The sequence below is a fragment of the Anarhichas minor genome, unplaced genomic scaffold, assembly GCF_050575085.1.
Source record: "Anarhichas minor isolate MPS153535 unplaced genomic scaffold, ASM5057508v1 ptg000045l, whole genome shotgun sequence".
In the NCBI taxonomy this organism is placed as follows: domain Eukaryota; kingdom Metazoa; phylum Chordata; class Actinopteri; order Perciformes; family Anarhichadidae; genus Anarhichas; species Anarhichas minor.
Window position 1 is genome coordinate 7,000,130 of NW_027466491.1, and position 27,147 is coordinate 7,027,276.

The 27,147-nt window shown below is 46.4% G+C and overlaps 1 protein-coding gene across 6 annotated transcripts; it reads right to left on the minus strand.

Moving 5' to 3' along the window:
- On the minus strand, positions 1-26,307 carry kmt2e (lysine (K)-specific methyltransferase 2E). 6 transcript variants are annotated; one of them, XM_076111596.1, is made up of 25 exons: positions 25,977-26,307; positions 17,511-17,695; positions 13,731-13,842; positions 12,919-13,148; positions 12,624-12,763; positions 11,954-12,135; positions 11,796-11,834; positions 11,494-11,694; positions 11,166-11,296; positions 10,888-11,005; positions 10,678-10,787; positions 10,301-10,553; positions 9,192-9,290; positions 6,889-6,960; positions 6,088-6,273; positions 5,509-5,838; positions 5,063-5,362; positions 4,713-4,863; positions 4,397-4,626; positions 4,252-4,308; positions 3,426-3,974; positions 2,787-3,067; positions 2,535-2,614; positions 2,329-2,408; positions 1-2,228 (listed from the first exon to the last, which is right to left on the minus strand). In XM_076111596.1, exons 2-25 carry the CDS (start codon positions 17,579-17,581, stop codon positions 1,188-1,190), a joined length of 5,043 nt encoding a protein of 1,680 aa, XP_075967711.1. In that variant the 5' UTR covers positions 17,582-17,695; positions 25,977-26,307; the 3' UTR covers positions 1-1,187. The 6 variants fall into 6 exon arrangements, with proteins under 6 accessions (XP_075967711.1, XP_075967709.1, XP_075967710.1 ...); XM_076111594.1 differs by having other exon boundaries at positions 11,166-11,332; XM_076111595.1 differs by having other exon boundaries at positions 13,731-13,845.
- Positions 26,308-27,147: the final 840 nt, after the last annotated feature.

Below are 27,147 nucleotides of genomic sequence, written 5' to 3' on the forward strand. Positions count from 1 at the left end.
TTGTATAAAACTGTCATTACAGTGATTTATTATAATGAACCATGAAAATAGCCAAACAGTGCAGTGTCTGTGAGTCTCTCCCCTCCACACAAACATACACTCACACACACAAATAATAATAAAAAAAAAAAGACAAAGTTGAAGAGAGTCCAGAGAGGGAAAAAAAATAATTAAAAAACAGAATGCTACAGTCACAGAAACATTCAGCTTTGCCAAGAGGAGCGTACATATTTACAACCATATTTCAAAAATGGGATGGGAGCGAATTGTACAAGCATAGAAAAGAAAAGCAGCGAATATTTACAACTGGTTCCTGGTGAAAGCTGGAGTAACCACCTATACATTAAATTACACTTTCTACAAATAACCATTGATATTCAAAAATAAACCGCTAACGTCCTACCTGTGGGCGAGGCCACTCTGCAGACTACAAGCACTCGTTACAAGAATTCGCGCACACACACACACTTTCCTCCTTTTAACAACCATACTCTTTCACATCCTATAACACACACACACACACACACAGACAGACGTACGAACACACGAGTGAGGCAGGCTCCTAGAAATGGGTCTTTTCTGAATCTGCAGCGGTGAACAGATATTTGTTGTTAGACAGAGGAATAAAAAAAATAATTGTGTTTTTTTTTTCTCTATACAAAAAGCTTTCTCTTCGCTATAGTGAGTCACTAGATTATAACAAATAAATGGTGTAGAGAGCCGACAACAGAGAAGAGGAAGTAAAAACGAATAACTGACAAAGGAGGAAGGGGAGGATGAAGGAGGAGGGGGGGGGGGGGGGTATAGGCTGGAATGTCCACTGATAAACAAAGTGCGGGGCCTTACAACGGGGGTCCAAACAAGACACGGAACAAAGAGCTTTCCTCTCCATCACAGGAAGGATATATAAAAACAAACGGAGGCCAGAGAGAGCGGGCCGAGAGCACCATGGGGATCGTCCATCTTCGTTTTTATCAGTTTGCCTTGAAGATTAGGTCACCGTCCATTTTTCTAAAATTTTCTGTCCTTGTTTTATTTTTTAAAAAGTATCCTTTTATCCCACAATCAGCTGTTTTTCCACTGGCCACGTGTTCATGTAAATAGAAAACATATCTACAGCTTATGATACACGCCCCTCTCCGGCCGAGTTCTCAGGGGCTGCCGGGGCCCGACAGCAGAGAGGGCCGTCAGTGCCACCCCGTGCTCAGGTACCCCGGGCTGTGGAAGGGGGTCGAGGATGCAGGAGCGCCACGAGTCCCAGAAGGCATCTGGGAGGCAGCGGCCTGGGCCTGGCCTTGTTGAGTCTGTTGGGGAGGTGGAGGGGGAGGTGGGGGCAGTCCGGTCTGCTGAAGGGTTGGGGGGTACGTCGACGGGGGCACTGAAGGGTTGGCGGCGGCGCCCGGGTGCAGCAACGCCGGCTGAAAAGCCCCCAAGTTCTGAAAGTGGTGGGGCTGCATCTGGGCGCTGGTCGACGGGGCGGGGGGAGGCGGGGGAGGAGGCGGAGGGGGTGTGAGCGACAGCAGGGTGCTGCTAGCAGGAGGCTGCTGCTGGGAGGTCTGGACCTGCGGGGGAGGAGGAGGAGGCGGAGGAGGAGGAGGGGGGGCGGTGGTCAACATGAGCTGGTGCTGCTGGATGGGAGACGGCTGCAGGTTGACGTGCAGCAGGGTGGGGCCGGACAACGGGTGTGGGGGGGGTGGAGGAGGTGGTGGAGCCGCTGAGCTCTGATAGTGCACGCTGTGGGGAATAGTCTGCATCAGGGGCTGAGAACCGGGAGGGTAAGGGGGGGTGACGGCAGGTTTAAACCCAGAGAAAGGTCCGGCGGGTGAGGGGCTCTGGCTGGGAAAATACGCCGTCGAGGCTGGTGGAGGAGGGGGAGGTGGTGGTGGAGCACTCTGTGCGTTATACTGGGGGAAAGGAGCTGGGCCAGTCTGAGCCTGAGGCTGAGGCTGGGTTTGAGGTTGAGCGGAGAACAGCGCCCTCTGGCTGCGGTAGGGAGAGCCCTGAGGCTGAGGCTTGGGAGAGTGGAGGAGGGAGGGTCCAGGGTAGTGGACAGGAGAGGAGGGTAACGGGGCAGGATGCAGCTTCGTGGGGGTCAGAGGAGCTGGTTTGGGTCCCGCAGGCTTGCTCGGCGGCTGGCTGGTCGGATTTGGCGTCCGAGGCTGACCGTCACCGTCGTCCTCCTTCGCTGGCCGACTGGGAGGCTGGACGACCGGACCGGGAGAGCAGGGCTGTGAGGGGGGGGGGGGGGGAAGAGGGAGAAAGTCACACAGTTGTTGCTGACTAGCGGAGACGGGTCAGATCCACCTCGTGTGGGTGAGGTTGACTTACTGTGTGGGTTGGGGTCTTTTGAAGACTTGGAGATGGGCAATCTCTCAGTGCCGGTGTGTCTCCACCTTCCGTCTCACCATCTAGAAAATAGTAAAAATGTTGATGTAAACATAAATCTTTAAAAATAAATACTAGACATTTTGGGGAAAATGGCTACATCTTTATATTTAACAGTCAGATTTGAGAGTGGTAAGCATTATTCTCACCTGTGTCTTTGTCTTTGCTGAGCAGCAGAGCTCTGTGGTAGCTGCGTTCTCGGGCCTGCTCTACAGAAGTGGATGACGTCCTAAAAAAACATTGAGGATCATCACAAAGTTCCTCTGGAAATCTGCACCAATTAATTAATTTGACCTCTATACACGATATCTACTATATACTAAATAAGCTAACATGAATGACAACTGGATAACAACAAATGGTCCCTAATGTTTTGCTGTAGAAGTACTTTTGAAACATACCACTGTCCCTCTCCTCCTTCCTTCTCTCCTTTCTCTCCAGACCCCTCTGCCTCCTCACTTGTCTGGGGCTCTTTCACTGTGGTGGTGGTGGTGGTGGTGGCGGTGGTGTTGCAGAGAGGAGTGGGAGCGGGGGGCAGAGGAGATTCACTGGGGGTCTCTAACGCAACAGGGAAGGCGTCCACGGTTAAAGGTGGCACGGTGGAAACGGGAGAGCTGCACTCGGTCTTGGAGCCGCTGCGACGAGCTTCGCGCTGACGCTTCCTGTATTCTAGCAGGGAAACCTGTGAAGATGCAGAACCACCACCTCAATGTCATTCATGAACAAAGAGCACGTTTCATGTTGCACCAGTAGAGGGCAGCACTTGGGCAGCTACTGAAACAAAGAGCAGCATGAGCCAATTTCATCTCGGAGAGGAAGTGACAGAAAACATTAACGTCACCTTATGTACGGCATTTCTAATACTGTTTTTCTTTGGTTAGCTTTCCTCTCACTTACATATTGTCCCAGCAGATATTTTTTTAAATAAAGAATATCAACTAGCCCTAGTTAAAATCAAATTTTAACCCATTTACAGTATCTATGCTATGCTCCAAGGATTAAGAAGTAAAAGTAAAATGTAATGAGCACTGCTCACTCACCTTCTTCTTCTGTGGGGGGTTCTGCGCTGACCCTCCTCCCTCGCCAGAGCCATCTCCATTCAGCGAGCGCGAGAAGCCGAGTGAACTTCCCTCCTCGGGGCCGGGGTAAAAGAGCGGCCCCTGGGCTTCACTGAAGGGCGGCTGGGAGCCAACCAATGGCACCGTCACTACTGCGGGCCCTGCTGCAGCCCCAGCTGCAGCCTCGGGCCTGAAGGGAGATACCAGAGGCTCCAGGGTGTGTGAGGGAGTGAGGTCCCTTAAGTTTGAGTTGACTGGAGAGAAGTTCAGGCCAGCTGGTCCAGTCGGGACTCTGTCTGGGCTTTTTATCCAGCCAGGAAAAGAGGAAGCACAAGTTTCTGCAGTTGAGGAAGCCTCATTAGTCCCCCCCTCAACAACCACACCCTCTGCCTTGTCCTCTCCGGAGTCCACAGGCTCGGCAGCCGGAGGCTGTGGACTTTCAGGAACCGACACCGTGGCTTCTGTCGGGGGTCCGTCTGAACTGGGAGCCCCGACACAGGGAGAGGAGACCAACGAAGGAGGACGATCGGCCTAGGAAAGGAAGGAGGAAGCAACGTCAGGGGACTGACATAACAAAAGGAACTCTTGTAAACAGTCAAGCCAGATAAGAAAGCAGAAAAGTCATCCTACTTTTAGAAAATTAACATTTCTCAAAATAAACACATTTGCTAGATTGGTCATCATCATTCGCGGCCTCGAGTGAAGAATCATAGATTGTGATTACAAATAAAGTTGTTTACCTGATAAACAATGAAATAAAATAATTATTGAAGCCTAGATATACATTTTTGGTTCAGCCTTCGCTCACCTCTTGCACACTGGGTTTTCGGCTGACCTCTGGGGAGCTTTCCACTGAAGATTCACTCTGTGTAACAAGAACAGATTTAGTCACTCCAGTTATTTTACTCACGTAAACAAATGTGCAGCCTCCAGTGGGGTTTCCACACCCTTACCTCCTGAAGGACATCAAGTGTCTGTGTTGGGGTGCTGGGCAGGGGCGGCTCTGTACTTGGCTCCTCCGTTCGGGGACGCGGTGGGGTAGCCAGTAAGATGGGGGTCCCGGGTGTCTCCGATTGGTCGGCCCTGGTGGGCGTGGCACAAGGGGAGCCGTAGGGAGTCGAGCTCTCGGACATGCAGGCATCGAGCGGACTCAGCCGCCGCTTTTTCAATGGTGTGGGCAACTCTGTAGGGAGAAACGTGATGTGTGATTTAGCCGAGCATTCATCCAATATTTATAATGTTACACCAGACTGAGTGCTGGCTACCTACCTGGTAGTGAGCAGGTACCGTTGTAGGGTAGAGGGCTGTCAGAGTCTCCATTAATGGGGGGGCTGAGCGGACCCTCACTGGGCATGAGGAGGCTCGGTCTTCTGGCCGGGCTAGTGGAGCCCTCCTCTTCTAGAGCTTGCTTCAACCATCGCTGTAAGAAAGAGTAAAGGGTCAGTAAGCCAACAATGGTCGCAGCTAAACACTGATAGCCTTACAGGCGTTTAACACAACAGAAAAGAAGAATCTAAGCCACTGAGGGACAGAAAGGCAGTGTCAACTAAAGACAGATCCACAGCTATACGTTCTTCCATCAGTATCAAAGCCAAATGGGGATATTTCTAAAGCAGTACCTTCTTGCAGGAGCCGGTGGTTGGCGGTGTTTCAGGCAGTTCTCTGGAACGCCGTCTCCCAGTGGGGACTCCGGGAGTGGTGGGGCTGCGGTTGGCCAGGAATGGGGACGAGAAGCGGACGTAGTGTTTGGGGGTGCTGTAGACCTGTGGAGAGCCGGCCATGCCCGGTAGGGCGTTGAGCTGTGTGGCGAGTACTTCAGGGTCGCTGCTTATTCTCAGCGGCCTCTCTGGGACTGGCTCCGGGGTTCGTACTGCACCGTGGTCCTGCTGCTTCTCTCCCACCCACTCACACACAAAGTGCTGTGGAAAAGAGTTTGAGAAGATGCATCTGACAATCCGTAGGGTTTCCCATACATTGAATATGTTTGATATTGACCCAGATATCAGACAAAAGACCAAAATATAAACAAAAACAGTCGAGTCTATCAGAAATAGTGCTATGGTACCTTTTTAGCTCTGAAGTTCTTGCTCCCGTTGCGGTTTCTGTCAGGTGCAGGTGAGCTGCTGCTGTGCGGAGGGCTGCTGTCCGGGGCTTCGTCAGGGAGGGCCTCCGGCTCAGGCGCAGTGGCCATCTCTCCTTCGGGGGATTCATTGTTCAGAGGCTCCAGAGACTCGGTCGGAGAGCCAGGGGCCAAGTCGGAACAGGTGCTGATGGTGCGAGCTCGCCGGCGCTGTTGACCGATGTGCGTGCGGTTCCTGGAGAAACTCTTCCTGTTCCTCGAGCTTTTGACCTTGGCCGGCTTTAATCCCGGCTCCTCTTTCACCTCCAGTAGCGGCTGTGAGAAACACAGTAGAGTATTTATATCGTTTAAATTGATGCAAAGCTACAAATGCAACCACAAACATCTCCCCCGTGGCCACTAGTCATATTTAATCCTTGATAGCTAGATGTATATCACTGTTATGGACAAGCAAGTTTGTTATTGTTTTGTTGAGGCTGGTAGAACACAAGACAGCTTTGATAACCAGACTTCTGCAGTCGATTGTTTATTTAAAAAGAGGTTTTTGTGTCTCCATGTTCTTACCTGCATGACAGTTGGAGAATCAGCCATCTCCGGTGTGACTGGAGGCTCCTCCTTGATGTCACTGCGGCCCCCGACTTCCGTCTTGACGCCGCCAATTCTTTCCAGGGCCTGCTCTCTACGTTTCTCCCTCTTCTCCATTCGGGCAAAGGCTTGCAGGATGGCCTCCATCTTTCGCTCTTCCCGTGTCTGCAGAGAGATAGGCGTGGGGTTCGAAAAGGAAAGGGGTGATGGACGGGAAGAGGGAGCGGAGACATTAGTCCATGGAGTACTACTCTCCCACGTAGCCCCAGAGGTAGCGATACAATGGTTAATGTGTTGCTACACAGCAAAAAGCCGATTAAGCTGTGCAAAGTGCAGAGCGCTGAGTGAAAGAAAAGGTGTAAAAGTGGCCCCTTGCTTTCACAATAAGAGAAACAAAAAAAGGAGACGGTCAGGCAACAGGAACAATGTGGTGAGGATGTAAATGGACTGCATTTATACACCGGTTTTCATAACTTACTGGAAAAAGAGCTTTACAATTAAAACCCTGACAAACCAGGAGGTTGCATGTCTAATGTGTTCCTATATGCATGTTTGTGCCACAAATAACCCCGGCTCTACCTCCACCAGTCAGAACACCCCATTGAAAAGATATTCATACCACGAAACAGACTGAAACAACAGACACATTGCCGAAAGATCGGGCTGAAGACAGGTGTCTGTAAAGACGAGACAGTTAGTACGCTTGTAAGTCAGTCACCTCTGGGAGATTTGGGGGTAGATGGGTGGAGTAGGAATTGGCTATGAATGGGTCAAGTTTACCTCCTTGTGTTTCAGTCCCTTCCAGCTGGAAGCCGCCCCGACAGGGAGATGGGACTGCTCCGCTGGGTTGGCCTGAATGTTCAATAAAGAGACAGCCCAGTTTAGAAGAGACATGTCCCCCCTAAACAAGGCTTCACAAACACTGGACAGGGCTAGACTAGTGGCTCCCTGATCTGGTGGTACAAAACAGGTCTGCGTCAGGTACTGTAGATGTTGGACAGGTTGGAATTTATGTAATATCCTACGATAGACGATACTGGTAACAGACGTAACGCCACAAAACTTACGATATCTAGGTTATGGGTAATTTCTGAAATAGCTGACGTTTTCACATTTTTGTAGTTCACACCTGCCACAACACTTCAAGGTTTTCCATCATTATATAAACACCTCCCTATATCACAATACAAGTTTAAACGGTGTGGTTTTGGGCTTTCTGGGACTAAACTTGAAATCATGAGGGAAATATGGTAAAAAAAAAAAAAAAAGAAATCTTTGGTCTTCAATCCAAAAACTGTGGTTGCAGATTGCACACTGAGGAACATCCTGTTTGGAGCACAAAAATCAAAGGGGCAAAAAAATTTGACTGCTGCTCCCACCACCAACCAACCAGAAGAATAAACTGGCCAGCGCAACATTCTCTAAGCCCCATTTTTAATAATACATCAGGAAACAGAAACAACACACACGTGCACATGTGAGTCTGGCAATAAATAATGGCCAAAGATTGTATATTGTTTTGCTGCAAAAAGCAAAAAAAAAAGAAAAACACACATGTGCACCAATCACCTAAAAACAATGGGCGGTGGTGCAGTTAGCACTGTCGCCTCACACTCGGTTCGGACCTGCGAACCTGGGGCCTTTTCTGTGCGTTCGCTAGCTCTGCGTGGATTTCCTCCAGGTGCTTTCCTGGTTTCCTCCCACAGTCAGACGGGAGGAAAGTTTAGGTTAATCAGTTCATCTCTATGTGTCAGCACTGTGATTGACTGGCTACCTGCCCAGGTTGTACCCCGCCTCTCACCCAATGTCAGCTGCGATTGGCTACAAGGATAAGCAGGAATAGCTAATGGTTGGGCATCAAAACAACCGTAACATTATTGTCCTTAAGGGTAAACTTCTCTCGCAGCCAGGTAGAATGCATACTTGAGGCATTAGCCGGCACACAATGACCAAATGTTGTCTACACAGGAAAACCAGGAAGTCTTTTCAAACAATAAGGGCTCTTGTTTAAGTAGGCAAAATATCATGCCAACACACAACAGTGTTATCTCCCCCGCGCCTTATCGCGGCATCGGTTTTTAAACACCCACATGCATCTACTATGCTTGTGATCGTCAGTTTATGAACGCACACTTCTTTGATCCGGCAGCAGAGCTCTCTCCTGGGCCACATTCCATAGAAACCAGCCTATTGGATCTCCCAAAGTCAATACGGCCCTGGCAACAAGGCTCTACCCTCTGCAGCGCCTCCTCTCTCTCTGACTCCCTCTCCCTCCCTTCAAATATCTATCCCTCTCTGGCCGATTAGCAGAACTGTATGCTGGCCAAAGATGAGTCAGCACTTTACACCTCGGGGTCCACCGTGTGAAATGAAGCTGACTGCGGGGTAATTTCCAGAGAGTGCGTGTGTGTGAAGTGCACCATGTGTGTGTGTGTTTGATACCATCTCTCAGGCACATTAGACTTTTTGGCAGGAGAAAGAGGGTTTGAACCAGTAATTGGCCATTTTAAACTTCAAGCCACAATGAAGGTGAGAGGAGAGCTATACTCGGAACTATAACGCACGCTGGGGGACGGTTTCAGCTTCCATTAACTCACAACATACTGGTTTGTTCCCACTGACAGGAGATGGTGTTCTTAACAGGCATGTGGCCCTGAGAGGCCGATTCATTTTTTTAATATGCTGGAGAAAAAAAACCCGGCAGCAAATGAGGAAAATAAATGTCACTGCGTAATGACAGACAAGCACGAAGCCTCAGTACTGTGAGGAAGAGGGAAGCCAAAGCTGCAGAACAAAAAAAACAACTAAAAAAAGACAAGTACGACAAAATATCAAAATATCAACAAGGGCATGGACAGAGGCGGGAGCACTAGCAGTAGATAAGTGATGAAGAGGAGGGTAGTTTAATGGAAGGGAGATAGAGGACAGCTGCTCCTATCCAAGCCACAGCCCCCGTAGCAGACAAATGGTTTGGTCCACACCCAGAGCAACAGTCTCATTGTTATTGTCATTTTCTCAGCTGGGTGGCTGCATGGCAAAAAAGAAATTAGAAAAGCTGTAGCCCCCTAGCTTGGCACACTTACCATCTTCCTCCTCCTCTCTGCAATCTGCTCCTCTGACTCCATCTCTACTTCATTGCTAACGGAGGTTTTGTCTTCTAGATCCTCATATAACTCAGGATCCTGTAAGAGGAGGGGAGAGGGGGGTATGGCGCTTTATCATGGCTGATCAGTCAGTCTAGCTACAGACTAGAGGGGGGAGACAGGTAAGAGGGGAGGAGAGGGAAGGAGGGAGGGGAAGTAAACTGAAATATAGGAGGGAAGCAACTCTGCTACTTTTCAGGGGTCAATCTGTGCACAAAACAAAACATGCTCAGAACTCGTCTTTGGTCTTTCACTGTTGTTCATAAATGATGTTAATAAACACTCCATGCTGTACCAGCACCCTCTAACAGAATCAACCACTAAGCAGCTGACATACTCTGCCTTTAGTGTGAACATATGGTTGTTATCGGACTTTTACACATTGTTTATCTACTCTGTTGGTACATCTTTCATCTCATCATTCTGAAATTACAGCTGAGACATTTTGGGATGTCTAACCCACAGTGTTAGGCTAGTGACACACGGGAATGATTTCTTAATGATCAAAGCACCATATTTTGAAATATACTTCGACACTAACAACATTTCTGTGATTTCAAACTGCTTGAATAAACTTAAAAAAACAATTTGACTTGGTCATGGCAAGTGAAATTTGCTTTTCTGGAAGAGACGAGAAATTCTGTTGCTGTTAACACATCCAAGAGAAACGCCATTCTCCGAGTGTGTCACAACTCGGCCAGACAAATGGCACAAAAGCTTCTTGTGCAATGACAGTAAATCTGAACTATTTTGTCAAAATTCTTAGTTGGAGGGGGGGAGGGAGGCAGAGGTGGATGTATAAAGGGATGATGGGGAGAAAAGAGGGAACTAAAGAGCATGTAGAGTGACTGACAATGGAAAACACATGCACAACACATTTAACAGAGATCAAACAAAATTGCATGCATGGACCACAAGGGTAAATGTACATCAACAATAAATATGCCATAGTGGACAGAGTCTCAACATGTAACATATGTATGTTAAGTGTAAAAGAAGGATGAGAGTGGGTGCGTTTCGTGTGCTGTTCATTAAAAGTGTAATCTTGCCTGGTTGTTTGAGATGGAGAGGCGGAGAGGAGAGAGTTTCCTCTGTTTGCCGTCGCCTACGCTCTTGCTCTTCCCGTCGCAGTCCAAACCCATGTTCTGGTTCTGGCCCAGGTCGTCCCGGACAGTCTCCTTGTCCTTGCGACTCCCTCGGCGCCGGCCTCCGGAGCCCAGGTTCTCGGTGGGTTCAAGGTTGTGCTTGAGCACCGGGCACTCCTGGTTGCCCTTCACACAGGCACAGTCCACCTTGTATTTACTACAAATATGAAGAGAAAGAAACACAAAAGAAAGATGGGAAACGTGAAGTTAGGAGGCAAAAGGATCTTGCCATACCACTGTGGTTCTGCATGCTACTTGACAAGTTTACTCTCAGAACTCACCAGCTGCCATAGTCATAATCGAAACCAATGGTGATCTCTGTGCCTTTGGTGATAGGCCTCAAGGAGTAGATGTATAAATGCAGCATGCCGTCCTCAACGACGTGCCGCACCTGAGGACAGAGAGCAATATTATAACTGTGCATAAGGGCTGACTTAATTGAAATAGGTAAGATTAACGTACTAAATCAGTTTTTCCGGACGTTTACTTACTTCAGAATTCGGGGTGCAGGAGCGACGGATGAAGCGTGCCTCGTTGCCAAAGCTGCGAGCGTCCACACACATCTCCAGTCCGTCAAATTTGGAATAAAATAACACAAAGGGGTACGGCCTAAAAGGGGAAAAGCATGAATGTCAATTATTCACATAAAAACACCACACTGTAATGAACTACATTCCCCAGAACCCTTAATATCAGTTAATTGGTTTGAGCTGCAATATCCAATTTACATTCATATGAAACAACTCTGAAAAGTGACTAGTGCCCTGACCTCTTGAAGAAGTATCCGTTGGCCTCAAACTGCTGTCGAAGCATGAACTTCCCCCTGTACTCAATGATGAGGGAGTCTGGGGCCAAGTCTCGCACCGCCTTGAGGATCTTCTTGTTCTTCTGAACCTGACTCTGGAAGAGAGAGACACTCTGGCATGAGTGCAGATCCTGGACAAGGAACACATTAAGTTATAATAAAGTACAAAGAGGAAGCTGGGATGGTAAATTTGCTTAAATATAAGAAATGATCAGGGTATGCATGTCCTGTTCAAGGGATCGTAAGAGTGGGTGAGTTTGTACATCTGACTTTAATGTAAATAGGTTTTTACCTCCACAGGCGGCTTGAAAGAGGCGGGGTGCGTGTTGTACGCCAGGCTCTTGCCATCGCCTTGCTCTTTGACACGCAACAGGACCTGGACGTCCTCACTGTACTGATTGCTGCTGGCCTCCTCGTAGCGCTCCATCCACGTCTTGAGTTTGTTCTCCCACAGAGACGGGTGCTCTGTCGGCTCCTGCTCCGGAGCAGCACCCTGAGAGAAAGAAAACAAAAAACACGACAGTCGTTGGTACAAATGGTTCAAGTTTTGATGGAAGACAACAGGACTCTGAGTGTTGTGTTCAGTGAGTTTACCTTTACTCTGGAGGACTTTCTGGACCCTTCTCGGAAGGCCTGCCAGACAAAGTAAAGACATCAAAAACTCTATTAATTGAAGTATACAATAATATATAATAAGGATGTAATACATAATGTGTTTTGATTTGGTTCATTATAAATTAACTGAATCTGACCTTCTTAGCTCGGGCAGAGGATGCTGGAGACTCTTTATCGCCACTCTTTTTACGTTTTTTATCAGTCTGCTTATGGCCAAGGCGCCCAGTGGTGAGCGTGATGGTGGTAGGCGTGTGTTGGAAGGTGGAGTAGAGCTCTAACGGCACCTCGTCTCCACTCTCTGTAGCACTGGTGTCACCATCTGAATAAGCAAACAAATGCATATTAGTTATGAGGAGGGAGTGCTGAACAAAGATATAAAAGACTGCACACTGCTGCAGGCCAAAATAAAGAGCCAGCTGTGTTACAACAATGGAAGATGAGGTATGCCACAGCGCAGATTAGAAAAGGAGTTCGCTTCTTGTCCAGCAGGTGTCAGCGTGTCCCAGGCTGAGGAGGCGGCATCCTGACACAGCCTGCAACCTGCTGGGTTCAATAACAATCTGGCCATTTACTGCAGCAAAGAGGCCAGTAAAAGCAGAACTGAAAGAGCTATCTATGAGCTCCAACAGAAAACTTCTAACCCCTCATAACCTGCTGTGGCAGATGCAGCTCTCAAAATAACGACCTTCGGTCTGTATTTTATCCAACTTCGTGTCATCATATTGCAACTTTGTTGAACGTAAAGGTAAACAAAAACATTCTGAGGCAGACTAGGGCCCAGATATACATATGTGTAGTCTTGCTCACCAGACAAACACTCTCGTTTCCTGGTCTGCAGCAGGATGGCCCTCTCTCTATCCAGGTGTCGTGGTTGGCAGCGTTCACACAGGTAAGTCTCAGGAATGTTCTGCCTGTCGATGCCCATGCAGTCAATATGCTGCCAGGCACTGGAAAAAAAGACAAAAAAAAAATCACAGCAAAAGATTTTTAATACACTTTTAAAAATCACAATTTGAAGTTGCTTCAACTTTGGGACACATGAGGAAACGCACGTGTGAGTCACCAATTAATTTAGATCATGAAGAAAATCTGGTCAGTTTACCTGCACTTGTCACAGCAGATCATGTAGCCGTCATCGTGGGTGAAGCCACAGATGCAGCGGGTGATGTCGGCCCCGTAGCTGCCATCCTCTGAGGTGCTGAGCGTTGTGCCCCTGGATGCTTCGTCCTGGCCTCCTGGAACAAACAACCCCCCCTCTCCTTGTCGGATCAACATGGAGGGGGGAGGGGAGGCCGGTGGAGTGGGTGGGGGCCGCGCCCCATAGTTATGGTCCTGATGGAAGGAGGGAAGATGGGCGGTCACCAGGTGTAGGTAAATGACAGTTTATCATAGGGATAATTCAGCAGGGAGGAGTAGTAATGTGGAGCACAGACCACTGATTCACAGGCATATGGACAACTACAGATTATTTTCATTATCGATTAACCAATTGTTTCTTTTGATTAATCATTAATCAAACATAAAGCCTGAGTTGATTATATCAAATGTCTTGTTTCATATGAACACTGTTCAAAACCCCAAAATACTTACTTTACCATAAGACAAGAAAAATCATCACATTTGAGAAGCTGTGAACATGAAATGTTTATCACGTTTTCTTAAATTACTACCTGAACGATTAGTATATTATCCCAAAAAAAAACTTGCTGATTAATCGTGCGTCAATCAACTAATCAACTAACCCCTGCATTTAAAATTCCCTGCATCACCTATAATACTACGGTCCATGTTCTATGTTGACCTAAATGTAAGCTAGTGATACGCTCAATGATTAACAGAGAGGGAGGGCCTACGGTTTGTCGGTTATTTGTCTTAGGGTGCGAAGGGAAGAACAGTGTGTGTGTGTGTACTCACAGCGTAAGGCAGGCCAATGTAACTGTGGGAATGGTGAGAACTGCTGCTGTAGATCTGGTGTGGGTAGCTGGACTTCTCCACCACCACAGGGCTGGCCTCCACCGATTCTGGTCTGCTGAGCAGAGAGACAAACGGAGAGCACACATTACAGTACACTGACAAAAAAAAAACAACCTCCGATAACAAGGTGTACACACGGAGTAATTGTTCTTCCTCAAAGTCTGTTAGGAAGTGTGTGCGCGGCAGTATGCTTAGCAGGGGAGCTAGTGCTGGTGACACAGAAGTAGAATATGGACGCATGCTTAAAACAGTCACACTGTCAGGGGACCTGGGGGCAGTAGGTCACTGCACACCCTGTGGGGCAAAGTGCAAGTACTTTAATAATGTACAATTCCAACTTGTACTTTGAGCATTTCCATTTTATGCTATTTCATACTTCCACTTTACTCTGCTACACTACCATTTAAGGGGTAAGTGTTGCACGTTTCACAGCTATAGTTGCTAAACACAAGATTTTAACACACATTAAGATATACTGCATTTCCCTACTGAACTTCTCAGATGTTTCAAGTAAAGATAAAAGCAAAGAAAGAAAAAAGAATATAAATTTGTGTTGCAGAAGTCTCAAAATCTCTTCAACACCTCGGTTACATGGTCCGTTTTCCTGCAGAATGAGTACTTTTGCTTTTAATACTTCAAGTACATTTTGTGATATGTTTGCTAAAGGATCTGAATACTTCTTCCACCACTGACTGTACCTGCTGTCATGTCACCTTGGCTGTAAAAGTCATGCCTGAGAGTCGTAGTAATAATACTACTTCATGTCAAAATAAATGAAGTCTGAACCCACATCCACAAGGCAGACAATCACTTCAAATGTGCTGTCTGTCATCCACACAAAACAACTAAACCATGTACTCCTACAAAACCAGTAGGTCCACTTTTCCCAGGATCACAATGCAGTTAAGAAGGAAGCCTGTTTGGCCGTTTGAGACCAACCCACCCTTATTATGACATGACTAATCTATTCTTCGGTTGCTGAAGGGGTGGCTCTAGAGGAAGAGAGAAGGGGAACTGCCATAACGCATGGCATGAGACAAGATAGTTGGGTGTAAAGAGGGAAGAAAAAGAAAGAGGGAAACACTTCAGGACAAGCACAATCCACTTGCGAGGTGCGGCAGCTATTCAGATACATGCATTCGTGAATCAATCATGCAAAAACATCACGTGAATCTTCTCTTTTCACAGAGTCCTATCTAGGAAACTGTTCCGAGGTGGGAGACAAACAAAAACCATAAAGGAGCGTCGGTATAAGTGACAGCTGCTGAAGCTTGTTTCCTCCTCTGCTCCGTCTCTCAACTCTAAAAGTACACCACACAGCAACTAAATCCATGAGAGCCACTGCCAACAAGTTTCTGTAAACAAGGCAAAAAAACATGGAGAACAGCTCACATGGCATACTGGACAGCCTCTCAGATATACGGAGTACAATGGGTACAAAGGGCTAACAAACTATGGGAGCTCTGAACAGGCCATGCAGCATTTCTGTACATGTAAAACTGTTCAGCTTTGATTACAATGAGACTCAGAAAAGAACCAGCACAGTTGGAGATATATAGGTAACAATTACGTAGCTGGAGCAAGTATTAATGAAAATCTAGAATCTCAAGGTAAAGTGGTGATACGATACCTGTGTGAGTCCTTCTCAGCCCTATCTCTCTTGTTGCACGCCGTAAGAGCAATGTGCAACACTTCCTGTATGCGTTGCCGCTCAAGTATTCGCTGTCAAAGTGAAAACGTAAGTGCATGCATGAGGTCTGGAGGCGGACCCAGTGTAAGGTGTGTGTGTGCACAAAAGATTAACTGACACATAGAAGAATCTAAACTGTTTAAATGTGTGGAAAAAGCCTGGCTAAAAAGATAGGGGGAGAATTAAAAAAAAAAATCATACTTAAGAGAGTGCAGGCGGCTCAATAACTTCCTCCTATTAATGGTTAACCAGATCAAAGTCTATATTTTATAATACATGGATTAAAGATCTGTCCGAAGCATGTATCATTAAGTGGTTAAAGGAGGGGGATTATTCATTAAGTTATTGGGCTTTCGCACTCTTTCAGTTTCAGTAAGTGAATCAGTGAGAGAGGCAGTGAGAGAAAGAAATGCAGAAGGCAAACATGTGAGCCAGCCTGTTCAGTAAGGAAGTAAAGCGTGTTTGAATGCATGCGTTTATAGCTGGAGGGGTTTGTATCATTCATGACTACACTCCTGGGAGGTGGAAAGGAGGGCCTAGAGAGTTAGAGTACACATGAGTAAGAGGGTTGCAGATATGTCATGATCAGACTCAAAACATGAACAGATACACGACAACGAGGGAGAGAAGGAAATGAAGAGAATTAAGGTCTGTCGCCAGGTATGCACTATTTATAGCTCATACGTGTCGAGTATTTAACAAAAGAAGAACCGATGTGATTAAAACACCTGCCGAGAGAGGCAGAGCGGACGAGGAGAGATCAACAGCAGGAGAGGAAAGAAAAAGAGAGCAGCACTGAACAAGCCAGAGGCAACGCCTTCACTCCTTAAGTACTCCCCACTTGCTTCCATGGTAACACTACGTATCCCAGTTTGACGTGAGCGCGCACGGCGAGCTCCAGTGTGTCACTGTGGACACGTTACTGCATTAGACAACAGCTGGTCACGCTGCTGCAGACTTCAGGGGCGACGAGTAAGGGACGCTGTTTTGCTGGTGAGTAACCAGCCCCGCTAACTCGGCTGGCGCACTCACAATACGCCAAAGAGCTGCGTATATGTATATATATATATATATATATATATATATATATATATATATATACTATGTGCGTGTCCAGCTACGCTAGGTCCCTTTGGTCTGGATGCAGTAGCAGCTGGAAGCCCCCCTTTTCAAGCTCATTATCTGCTTTTGAATAAAAGCTGCAGCAGGCGATCGGTCGCAGAGAGTCACGGCTCTACTTCTACCCCCGGTGGGACTGTTTAAGACGCCAATGTCTATGTGAGGACCACCTGTCACTCAGGGCCAGTGACCATGGCAACAGGCCCTGCGCAGTGCAGAGGGGAGGGGGAGCGAGGGTACCATGGTAACACGAGGGCAATGCCTCGTTTTTTTAAAGAGACAGGAGCCCCCTCCATAAGTTGGTGACGTGTGTTTTATTCTTTAGTCATACGAGATCTTCTTGCTTCATTTATTTGACCAGGAAGATGTCCTTGATGGGACTATAGGAGACAAGGGAAGGAGGAGGCAACAGGAGCCTTGTTGCATTTAAGTGTCACCGACTCAATGCAGCATGTTGTCAGCAGACATACATCTACATTCTGAGCTTCCAGTTTCACAAAAAGCAGATGTAGTTAATAGCTGAGAAGAGAGTCAATGTGATGAGCAACGGCTGAGTGAAAGTACAATCAATGGTAAGACTGAACTGTCCATTAGAGCGGACACTTTAGGGGCCCTGCAAAATACCTTTCCATTAACTTTGTAAACATGTGAAAAGACAGAATTTAAATTGAGAATATAATAGAGCTGCTTTACTCATAATAGAGGGCATGTTTGGCATAGGAGAGGGAATCATATTGACTAAGAGTGTCAAATGCATGAGTGAAGCCAAACCTAAGAAGGGTGAGCGATGAGAACAGAGGTAGTGAAACTGAGAATGAACTTGTTTTTGGCAAAGACGAATATGCAAGAATGAATGAGGGGAGCATTAAAAAAAAAAGGTGTGAACAGTGTGTTTGTCAAGTGTTACTCACTCTGAGCCTGCAGCCATGTCCAGGTACGAGGTGTCTGCTGTGTCCACCCCTACTGGGATGACTATGCTCATGACGTTCTCTGCTGATCAGTTCTTGTCCTACTGAGTCCAGAGAATGGGAGTCCAAAACACTGAGGCATGCCAGCCACAGCAGTCATTGCAGACATCTAAGTGCATCCACAAGGCCTGAGCATGTAGTAGGAGAGGAGGGTAGAGAGACAAAAGAGAAAGGGACCAGTTAGTGATGTGTACACAATGCGTGATTGATTTCATACCAAGAACAAAAGCACTTGCGAGGCTGCAGTACCAAGCAAACCCCAAATTACAAATCATAGTGAAAACGGGGTATTTCCAGAACACGTTAATACATGATTCATACTTTCAGACCAAGAACGGCATTTGACAGGGAAGTGTTTGATAGGAATTTCCCCTCTGACAGAGCTACCAAGCTGAGGTATTGACTGATGACAAGGGAGAGGATACAATACTGTGTAAGTGAGCTGCTGCTGCGAACTGCGCTAAAGCAACCTCGACACGCTATCTGCCAGGAATGCACAAGGCTGCACTGTAAGGAAGCTCCCACAAAGGGGAGCAAGAGAGCGCAGAGCAGCCAGCCGCCATGAACGGAGGGAGGAAAAAACGCAACAACATGTAGAAGCCATTTTTCCCCCCTTCGACTGAAAAGGACTGCTCTATTCTAAGCACTCAAACCCACTTATCCAAAAGACGACACACACACAGAGACTCTCTACACGTATTACTGATATGAAAGCTTACATTTTGATTGTTACTACTGTTAGAGTCTCTAGTTATTCACATGAAAAAACGCTGCGAGAGATCAAGTAAGATCGTTTCATCAATAATTGACTGTCAGGCACTGAATGTAGTGCCCCTCTGGTCCCAAGGTGGGAGGTCGGTTGGACTAATAAATCATATACTAGCAAAAGTATTGATATATTAAGCCATGTATTTGTGTCTGAGGTGAGTTCAGACGGGAGCATATGTGTCCGTGTGGCTGCCTCTGGTTCAGAGAGCTCTGTTGATAAGCGGGATTAATGTGAGGGACAGATGCCGAGACAAAATAGGCTGGAGGTCACACCTCCGCCTGCTCATGGACACTGGGGCCAAACAAAAGGCTCAAATCGTGGCTTGGGGTCTACACGGGAGAGGGGTTACAAAGCAGGAATATGTCATGTATTTAGCAGGGACAATACTTTACACACTTAGCAAGCAATAACGCACCAAAACATGTTTCTGCACGCCTATGATGGGCCTGCCTATTCTGGCCTTTCAGACATGTCAACACACATGTCTGAAAACTGATTTCATTGCCAGGTTAATTGTCAAGGGAACTGATAGTTGACATGGGGATGAACACACAACTTAAGATTCTTTAAATAGGGAAAAAACAAACAGTCGTGAGAGTAATTTCAGGTACTAATTCCACCAAATGCACTATTAGAGCCAGCAGGACTGGCGAGAGGCTCACAGACATGACAGCTGTCAGCTCCAGGCCTAATTAATAGCAGGAAGAAGACCCTTGTGTGTCAGCCAAGGCTGCTGATGGGATCACCCTCCAAATTCTCTTCTGATTCTGTGTTTAGTGAGTGAATGGGTTAAACAGCAGGGGCACTATCACTAGCAGAGAGGCCTTTCACGATTGAAGCTGATGTAACCAGAACAAGGATAGGCCGCTTTGCCAAAAAACACTGAAACAGACTTCTCTTCTTTTGAGTCATCTGAAAGGCCCAGTATGTTTTAGCACTGGTAAAGAGCTTTCCTCTGAAGCAGCCTGTTCGTTCCCTCGTCCACTAGGTTTGTCTCCATTTCACCCAGGGAATCCTGCTGTCACAACTAAGGAATGCACACACACACACACACAGAGAGAGAGAGAGAGATAACCCCCCCAGCCCTGTCCTTTCAAACATTCCTCTCCATAAGGAAGATCGGTGTGCAAACATACATGCACTGCGCTACAGCCAGACACAGTTGAGACCAACAAAAGGCGGGTGGAAAAAAAATTACAGTACAGCTGCATTCCTGACTAAATCTGAACTGCGCTGTGACTGCCTCTGCCTGCTCCTCCTCCTACTTCCTCTAGAAGAGATGTCCATCACACTGGAGAAACACAGCCAAAGGAAAAGAAAAGAAAAATACCCCACCCCCCTTTCCTGTGCCCAGTCACCCCGCCCAGCCGGATTTCTCTCCCTCCTCTTGTACATTTCCTAAATAAACCCGAGACAGTAACGCAGAGCGAAGGGGGAGTGTCGCAGACGCAGCTCCAAATTACATGGAGCCCGGGAGAGACCATTTAAAGTCACCTTTGGCCAAATCCACTGCTGGTTATGGAAACACAGGGGTGGGGAAAATGGGGAACATGCACAGGGGAGGGTGAGTAGAAGAGGGACATGAAGAAAGACATGTAGCCAAAGTGGACAATAGTGAAAACGAGCCACGGGATGGAAGTGATTTCGGTGTGCAGAGCGTCTGTTTTCTCTAAAACCGTTCACCTCTTTCATGCGCTCCCTTCACAGATTTCCTTGCGCTGTAGGGAGCTTTAGAAGCCCCTCCATTTCAGAGGGCAGCGAGGTGGGGGAGGTGTACACGGGGTCTGTCTGACAGTGACGCAACACAGCCTAGACCTGGGTGGCAGAGTGGAGCACATATAGCGTAAGCCAGTCTCTCCTTTCTCCTCCTTCCTTCCCTCCTTCAGCGAGGGGACACAGTCACGTCATTGTGTGGGGGGAATAACTATCCTTTTAAGACCGAACCGCACTGAAGTCAGTGAGGGAAAACCCACATCACCACACTCTAAAAATCCAATGCCGCTACAGATGACAGCTTTCCTCTCTTCTCAGCTTATTACCACCGCTCTATGTGTAAGTGTTTTAATTCTTGTTTTCGCAGCCAAGTCTCGGCAGATTATGCTTTTCGTTAAGTAGGAGGAGCAACAAAAAATGAGGGATTCCAACTGAACCACCCCCCCCCCCCCTCTCTCTCTGCCAAGCTGATGCGACTTCACACCGTCCTCAGAGCTGGCTGCAATGACTCAGCTCATAAACAAACGGATTAAAACAAACTCTTACAAATGCAGTCATGTACACAGGAAGAAGCGTGACCCAGATGGAATGTAGGCCCGGCCCTCTTCTTCCCGGTACCCACAGTGGGACACACTGCATCTGCCCCGTCCTTCATAAATCAGTGTGCCCATGGCTGCCAGAACTCCCTCTGCACTTGAGCACTGAAGGTGAAGTCATACATCAATACAGCGGGGGATACGGTCCACACAAGCAATTTTTTTTGTGGCCACAATAGGAACTGTGCTGTTGAGAGTGTAAGCCAATACCTCAGCTGACTGTAGAGATCAGCCAATTTAGGAGTCAGATGATGAGGAGAGTGTCTTATAACTAGTAAACAATAAATGAGACAATTTAGGAGGATTTTCAGGGGCTGCCACATGTTGCATCTGCAATGGCATATTTATATGGTTGTGATGTGGTAAAATGTGAGACATATAATCCTAATGCAGCATCCCAAGGACAGAAAAGCCAAGTAATATCCTCTGTGCTCAGTTCAAACAGTCAGGGAGTGTGTGAGTTAAAGTCAGTAGGATCGGGATCTGGCAGCAAAGCTGGGGCAGCCGTCCTGTAGTCTGAGTAATGTCTGTTCAAGAGAGCCCCGGGGCACTATCTCTCCATCTCCCTCTCGCTCCTGCTTAAGGAGTATCACTGCCACGCTCTGTGTGGTCATGGGTGAGTCCGTTTTTAACATTTAACAAATCAGACATGTGTACGTTACATTGCACTGCATCTTTAGCTGTGTGACTGAAGGCCGATACTATTTCGTCTCTCGTTCATGGAGCGCTATCCTGGCACACATGCATGCAGCTAGAAGCTAATTACAGCATTTGGAGAATGCAATGTGCAACTAACTAAAATTTGAGGTATGAATGTTCAAGCGGGTCCAGAGAAAATGGGGAGAGACAACTACAACATCTACGGGCAAAAGAATAGTAAGAGCTACTCAGAGGTCCCATTAGAGCAGTGTTCGAGGATCAATTTCACGCCTGGTCCGCAGTGCCGTTACATCACCAACATTGATGGCATATCCCCTCTTTATTCAGCCCATCCTGCCTCGTGCTACTACCCATGCATGCTATTGTAACACGGGCACAACAGGAAGGAGGTGAGGGAAGTGTGGTAGGGCTGCAGCATCAGCAGCCTCAGCCCTAAAGCCACCTGTCGGGGAGGCAGCTTGCTAGCTTAAAGAGGGATCTGTTACGGCCCAGCTAGCTGCACAAAAACAGGTCACCTGAGCCCTTCTCCTCCCAGCTGAGATACCATGTGACTGTGTTGGGCCCCAGAGCCAGGCAGCTTTGTCTCTGGGTCTCTCAGTGTCTGGGTATCACACAAGTGAGATCACTGGAGACCAGGCCACAGACACACAAACACACACAAGGTGAGGTATGCATCTATAGAGACACACACACACTTCACCCACACAGATGTGCTACTGTTTCGGGGATGAGATTTTATTGTCTGGAGACTGGGATGAGCACAATAACAAGAGGAGCTCCTCCAAGTACAGGAAGAGGGTCGAAGAGAAAGCAGAGGAGTATGTGGCCTTCATCCGCTCTATCAATAAGTCAATACACCAATAAACATCCTATGCACCTGCTTGACTTCTTTATTGTTTTCGTCTCACTCTCTCTCGCTGCTGCGCACACTGAAAAATGAAATAGTTTGGTGCTGGCTTTTTGATCTTATGCGTGTCTCGCTAGGGGTTAAGTTGAGAGGAAAGGTGTCATCTGAGACTACTAGTCTCCTTGCCACCTGCCATAGTTGCCTGTCCCTGTGGCAGCTCACCTCCAGTCACCATCTCTGTCAACAAAGCAAGCAAACACACTTTGCTGCCGCACAAGGCAACCAGGCACACATACAGCCGGTTCGGTATTTAACACTTTCAGCTACAATATCATGTAGACAGAAGAGGGGGAAAAGGAGTGAGTATTAGGACAGAGGCCTCTGCTCCTTTACAAGCAAGAACAAGATGGCTTGGGACTTTGTGTATTATGTAGCAGAGGCTGATTAAGCACTGCACAGAAGGGCCCTCTCACTCATCTAATAAGTAATAAACCCTCCACCCAAGAGAAGACCCTTTAGCACTTACTATTATGTGAACCACACAGGCGGCTGAACTTCATTACAATGACTCAGAACCTCAATGGTTAGAAGCTATACAGACCATTCAAGTGCTTAGTGATGTTTATGATACGAGTAGTGATAAACTGACTATAAACTGTCCTTCTAGTGTCTGCTTATTTCACATGGTATGCTTTGAAGGGGTTTGAAGGCCCTTGTCATGCGTTATTCCTGCTACGGACAGGTGCTTTAGTCAAACAAGCATCTATTAGTCTAACACTGATGGCTTGCACGAGGTTGACAACCATATAACATCCTCACCCTACAGCTAAACAGCTGTTTATAGTCATGTAAATCACATGTGTATTGTTGATGGTTTGAACTACAATGTAACTAAGCATATCTGTGATTAAATGTGCTTCAGTAACTGCAAAATTTACTTTTTATTCACTGGACTGACATTAAAACGATCAGTAGGAAAAGAGAAAAAAACACTACTTGGTATTTGTCATTAACAGGCATTTCAGCTGAACAAAGGGCCAAAGTTTGTCCCACAGGGTGAGGTTGAAGAAAAGACAGCTGTGCCACAACGTCACAGGGCTTTGTGAGAGCCCAAAGGCTTGAAAACACTATCCTGGAAAATAGCTGTGATTTCTCTTAATTCTAATATGTTGATACTGTGTTTAAATACAATTTTAGGGCACATTTCTGGCATTCAAGGTTCAACATATGGGATTGTGCAGAAGCAATATGAATGATAAGCATCTGACTATTGTGTACCCGTTATAACTAAGCAACTCACATAAACATGTCTTTTAATTAAATACGGACTGCATTTCTATCACAATAAAGGAGATACATTCAAAACATGTACGTAGGGGACAACTATGTAATGTTAAGTTAGTAAAGACTATTTCAGGGAGGTGCTTATGTGGAAAAGGATGTCTGTAATACATATATTTTGACAAAGAGTTATGCTTGTGTACCTTTATGAAACATAATGCTGGTAACAAGTACATCAATGTGCGCTCTCTCTATTTTGCAGTACTTACATCTAATTTTCTTTGATAATAAACCTCATGTCCCATCATCCAACATTACCACACGAAACGCTGGCGGTAGCATAAGCCGTGACGCATGTTACAGGGATACTGTGTAATTCGTTTTGGGAGAACAGCCTCAACAGCGTCGGTGAATGTTACTACAAGCCAACAAAAAAAGCGCAGTATTGTCGATGAATGATCTAGATTGTTTTGACGTTTTTGAAAAGCTTAAACTCAACTAAAATAAAAAAAGAATCCTTGTGTTGTGTAGTTGCTTCCCAGTGAGTGTGTCGGCGCTGCAGTCAGTCCTGCCGATAGGGGTGTGGAGGGTACAACGTTGTATTATGTTACACCACAACACCCTGGTGCTGTCGCCATTTTCATAGCGCTTTTCTCAGGACTGCGAGACAATCGTGTGGCCAGGGGAGCCTCGCCATGGGAGGAAAATCCCCCCAAGAATGCATTCAATCGCCTCTTTCATACACTAACTTAAGTATCACTCTGTCGGTACAGTCTCTGTGTTGTTACCATTAGAGCTTTTTTGTGAATTCGTCGACAGCAAAGCCTAGGAAGCTAATCGGCTAGCAATTATGGCCAGCAATGGCGTCTGGAAATGTAGCAATGGCGAAACAATCGACGCACGAACCGCCTTAAATTTGACATTTTTTTTTACCGGTATGCAAAAAGAGCGAAAGAAACAGCGTTTAGCACAATGATGCATGGAGTATCTGTTTACTTGGGCCGTATATGAACGCCAAAAAAATGGCCGTGGAAAGTAACGTTAGCCATCGGAAGCTAACGACATAATGCGTAGAGGGTTAAAGTTAGCGAGCTGAGCTATTACCGACACGAAAGAAGTGGATTAATACTTGACTCGTCACAGACAAGGAAGGGCGACAACGAGGCAAACCAGAGCGACTGCACATTTATACTTGTATTTGTTTTAAGGTCGTGTAAAGTAGCCAATTGCGACAGTGTATTTCAGCAGGAAGATGGGGTTACAAATTGTATGGCTGGGGCGAGTTGCCCAAAATGCAACACCCCCTCCCCCACGCTTGCATCATTAGAACTCAATACAAACCGTAAATCTAAATGAATGTAAAATGTACGTTTATGTCCGATTATAACGTATAATAGACGTCAGCTAGTCGTGTGGCATCGGGTCTATTCCCGATTACCTCTCGTCATAACTACAATTCCATTAAAAGCTCAGTAGCCTGAGATTACTGCGCAATGTAGCTATCGGCATCTAAGCTATTATAGCAGCTGGTCTTGCTTTGAGTAGTCTTGTAGATAACATACTAAACATCTTCATATCTCTCTTTGACGTTACATGCATGTAAAAGCTCATTGTTCTCTGGCTTTGTATGATTTTCGCTGAACGGAAATAATGCAGGGTGGGAGCCACCACGACCAAATTCAAGTTTGTAACTAACGCTAAAATGTACTGTTTTCATGCTGGCTGAGGGTGTTGCAAATGCTGTTATCAAGTAGCACATGTCAGAAATGACTGATGCGTTTTTCTGACAGACCGTAGCTGATGTATAGTAAAGTAAAGTATGTGCAAATAAAGCTGTTATATTTAGGAGGTCACATTAGTGACACTAAAGCGAATGAAACCGTGCGCAACATGGCCTCTTCTGTTTCTGTGTCAAACCAACACGAAGTGAGACCCCCGTCAGAATAACATCAATATACATCGTACTTTTAAGGACAAGTTGACAATGTTAGCTGTTGTTGACCGAGTCAGTGTGCTGTATCAAAGACGTTGTGGGACAGCCATTAATCTAATTGCAGCGTTTTCTGTCTTACGTTACCTTTATAACATTGACGTATATATATTTGGTCTTAAAGCTGCTTTAACGCGTGTAGCAAACACTTACACCGATCGTTGCTACCTGTGAATAATATTGACCTGATAACTTTGTGTGACGTTTCTTGTATCGCCACACTATCAAAGAGTCGGTCTGTGTCGAGCTAATTTGAGCTAGTAGCATGCGCTAGTTAGCAATCGGTCTCCTGGCGTTACGCTTGCCAACATGACATTTTGGGAAACTTGCGTCACCTAGTTGGCAGTTTTTTTCAATCTTTATCTAGGCTAATATGAAATAAATTGACATCTACCGTAACAGACCCTGGATGATATTGCTCAGCTAGCTAGCAAGCTAAACTCAGCTGATACTACAACTACGTTAGCCTAGCCAAGCTAACTAAAGCCAACAATAGCCTTCCAGGTCGGATTTGTATTCACCTTTAAACTACCACATAATGCAGTTTACTCACCGTTTTATGTCCACTCTGTATGATCTGAAGAGCGAATTAGGGGACCTGGGAGAGACCCCCGTCGCTTTCAGCACAGCTTCCACAACCAAAACAATACTTCTGTCCACACACTGCGGATCCCTAGCAAAGCTTTTAAATGTTTGTCTATTAACTTGTCCGCTAAAGAGTCATTTCGAGTGAAAAATCTATCGCTTCTTGGTCTACGAGGTGACCCAATTTTTTACTATAAATATATTCGAAACCGTTAAAACAGTGCCCTAGTCATCGGCGACTTTTCGAAATTAGATCCCCTCAAACCAGTCTCTTTTCCCTTTGCAAAAATGGCGGCCCTGCCAGGACTGCCGAGACTCCGCCTCCCCCACGAGCCCCCCCCCTCCCTCCCCATCACTAAACCCGAGCTCCGCCTCCACATACTGCGGGGCTACCCTCCCGGTTTCACAGGGGTGACCGCGCTCCATTGCGCATCCACGACTGTGATTCCTCAAGACTCAAGTCTGCTATTTATGTCGGTAACGCTCTGAATTTACTTTGTGCTTTACTCTTTAGACAATGCATGAATAGAAATGGGACCTTAGCATGTTGAATGATTTATAAGTGTCAAGTAAACTTTCTGAAGTCACATTACAGGTGGTTTAATCATTGTTTTTGTTAGGATTTTAAAAATAGCCCCTCAAATACATCTTGCAGAATGCAATATGTAGCACATTGCAATAGTGTGGTGTTGTGGTTCCATTAATGCCCGTGCAATCTACATGATCATCTTGTGAAAGTTGGAATGTTTTTATACGGTGGTTTGGTCTTCCTCTCAGGGTCAAAGGGCATATTTTGACTCAACACTAACCCTCATATAGCCAGTTTTATATTACATTTAATATCTACTTTTGTTTGTTTCTCTAGATATTTTAACAGACTTAGGCTACAGCGACAAGTGGACACCCCAAAATGGAGGCTGAGTTGGCCAGACCAGATTGTTTATTGCGATTATTTAGGACCAGAATCTCTGCTTTTACCACTGGCATGGCTGAAAAGAAGCACCTAAATTCACTACCCAACACAGGAGGAGGCAACTAAGCTGTTATGTAACCCCTTACACAAGAGCAGCATTTTGTTTATTGAACTGATGTGGTACCCATTAAACACTGACCATTAACAGTAAATCAAGAATAAAGTT